At 44.1% G+C, this 2798-nt stretch overlaps 1 protein-coding gene across 1 annotated transcript; it reads right to left on the reverse strand.

The window, feature by feature from the left end:
• Positions 1 to 759: 759 nt before the first annotated feature.
• Positions 760 to 1730, reverse strand: LOC145807361 (protein MAINTENANCE OF MERISTEMS-like). Its single transcript, XM_082905350.1, has 2 exons — positions 1458 to 1730; positions 760 to 1374 (listed from the first exon to the last, which is right to left on the reverse strand). Exons 1-2 carry the CDS (start codon positions 1728 to 1730, stop codon positions 760 to 762), a joined length of 888 nt encoding a protein of 295 aa, XP_082761476.1.
• Positions 1731 to 2798: the final 1068 nt, after the last annotated feature.

Genomic DNA, 2798 nt, shown 5'->3' on the forward strand with positions numbered 1-2798 from the left:
AAGGATATTACACCGGGCTTGTGGTACCGGTCACTGGCCTCTCTTAACATAAAGAAGTCAACCTGGGGTCTATCGTGGAAGTCATCAACTACCCTCATACTGGGTGAAGGAGGACGTGGAATGTCACGATCCATGACGCCTCGCATCTGACGGATGAACCTCTCTCCCAAATAATAAACTCGGTCGAAGGGACCCTCAAACAAAATCCTCATCGTAGAGGCTTGCCATACAGCAACATTGGTCATCCTTGTTGCCTGAGGGATGCCTGCCTAAGGGTGCCAGTCAACCTATGGAAATAGGTGTCACACATCAAAGGTCTAAGCAGTATGGAAACAACTGTATGGAAACAATAAAGTGTTGAAACAACAATATGGAAATAGTGTAGTGTGGGACAATAGTATGGAAACAGTGTAGTATGCACACAGTATGTAAAAGTCAAAGGTTAGTAATTGTACCCGATCTGTGGTGACGATGTCAAAGAAGCGGCGGAAATAAGGGAAGTCCCAATCTATACGTCGGAACCGCTCAAACTGAGAGTTGTAGTACTGAAAGCGGGGTACTGACAACTCAAGTGGTCGTACTAGGACCGGAGCAAGGGAGGTGAAATATGTGTAAACCCATAGCTACAAGAAAGTAGATAAGCAGTAATGAACAGAGCAAATAAGCAGCTATAAATAAGAAATGTAAAGCAAATTAGGAAAGAAGAAGTGTGAGGTGTACCTCTTAGACCCTCCAATAGCCACCAAGTAAATCTGCCTTTCACTGGGTGGTAGAGCACATGTGCCAATATAGGGTGGCAAGACCGGCAGCACCCCAGTCATACTCCCACACCCGCTGCAGATGCACCAATGGTCCCAAGAGATAAAGCCCTATGGTATTTTCCCTATTCGCAAACAGAGTAGTACTGATGAGGTACATCAGAAATCCGCGAGCGTACTGGGCGACCTCCTTCGGAGTAGATGACTGAAGATCAGAAAAATGCTCCAAGAACCAACTGTACCTCACCATCCCAGGACCGACAGTGTCGGGGATCGCTCCAAGGAGATGGAGTTGGGAAGCTCTCCACTGTGGAATATTTGGATCAAAAGGGATTAGGCCGCCAACCCCGACTCGAAGGCCAGTGAGCATCGAGAAATCATACTGGGTCAGAGTCATCTCCCCGATCGATGAGAAGTGGAATGAATCCACGGTGTCCCACCAGCGTTCCACCAGGGCCCTGTGTAGAAATGGGTCGGCCATCATCTGCACCAATCCTAGGCAGAAAGGCACGAAGCCAGCCGCGTCAACTAAAGCACGAACCTCTGCAGAAAGCCTCTCGTACCAGTGCCTAGGGCCAGCAATAGACCCATAACCTCTAATCTTCCCGGACATCACCTGTAGTATGGGAACGTTGTCAATATCTGTAGTACCTTGAAAGGAATTCAAATATGCTCAAACAAGAAAAGAATAGGGCTTACTATGGAGGCATCGGCGGACAAATGCTCGGTGGCCTCCTGCAGTAGGATGTCCTTGTCAATCCCCAGAATAAGGCCCTCAAACCGCAAAATGCTGCTCGGGGTTAGAGCGTGTCTATATGGCTGGTAGATGGCCACATCAAATAGTCTCTCAGCAAGGGGAGGCATCTCCATCTTAGGAATGTGAGGGAGGACATCCTTGGCCTTTATGTCCTTTCCTAGGACTGCTCCAATGTCAATAGTGTGGTTGGGGATGGGAAGTTCACCGCTAGCCATGGAGGGAAAGTGAGGAAAGTAAAGGGAGCAAGAGGGGAAAGTGTGGGTAAAGATTTGAGAAAGCAAGAAAAACTAAGGGAAAATCCCAAAACTCAATGAAATCAAATTTTGTTCGGTTCAAAAAGTAGAGGAATGAGAGCGTTTTCGAAGAAAATTTCACAAGGGTTGTTGGGTTTTGCAAAAATAGGGAAAATCTAGAGAGAGAGCGGAGCTTAGAGAGAGAGAGAGAAGGAGGTTTTTCAGGTGTAAGGTTGTATGTATGGAGGGATGGGTTTGATTTAAATCGACCCTGGGCATGACATTTGCCGAATCTGCCCCTACCGCCATCTCGAGCCAGCCGGCACTATTTGAGCCCAACCGTATTTCATTGAGTGCCGGTCGCCTCCAAATGCAAACTCAGTGTTGTTTTTGTTTGTCTCAGTGTGTGTTTTAGTGTTGGGTTTCATTTTGATTTGTAAAAAATGAGAGGAAAAAGAAAAGAGGAAAAAGGGGAGAAAAAAAAAAGATTGAAAAAAGAAAAGCAAAAAGAGGAAAAAGGAATAGAAGAAAAACAAAAAAAAAAAAGAAGAGAAAAATCAAGAAAGTATATATAAAAAACAAAAAACAGAGAGGAGAAAAAAGAAAAAAGGGAAAAGAAGAAAAGGAAAGTTTTGTCTTTTGCCTGGTTTCAATTTGTTTAAGCCATAGGTGTTTAAATTTGTAAGTTGTTTAGTTCAAATTATGTTAATTCGTAGTTGGGTTATTTCTTAATTAGTTTGAGCTAGTATTTTGTTTTGTTTAAAAGTTGTGTTGAGGTCGTAATTATTTCGTTGCTTTGGTCCATCATCTCGTTGTTTTGAGAATTTGTAATGTGTTTCATTGTTCAAGCTAAAATTGGCCACTTGTGCCGAAACTTCGTTAATCCAAGCGTGGTTTTGGATTTGTAAGTTTCTTTTCGCATTACTCGTGTTTATGCTTTGTACCGTTATCTGGCTTTGCTGTCCGAGGCCTTCCTAGGGATGAGATAATCTCGCTCCATTCGGAGAATCATCTGCTTTTTCATTGATTTGTGTCTCCTCCTTCTGTGTG

Source organism: Camellia sinensis, chromosome 14 (assembly GCF_055761805.1).
Source record: "Camellia sinensis isolate YWXY chromosome 14, ASM5576180v1, whole genome shotgun sequence".
Lineage (NCBI taxonomy): Eukaryota > Viridiplantae > Streptophyta > Magnoliopsida > Ericales > Theaceae > Camellia > Camellia sinensis.

Excerpts from the sequence above, each read along its gene's own strand:
- LOC145807361 (XM_082905350.1), bottom strand. The coding sequence starts at position 1,730 with ATGGCTAGCGGTGAACTTCCCATCCCCAACCACACTATTGACATTGGA. Across the intron at positions 1,375-1,457 it reads TGTCCGCCGATGCCTCCATA|GTGATGTCCGGGAAGATTAG; the intron begins GTAAGCCCTATT and ends CCCATACTACAG.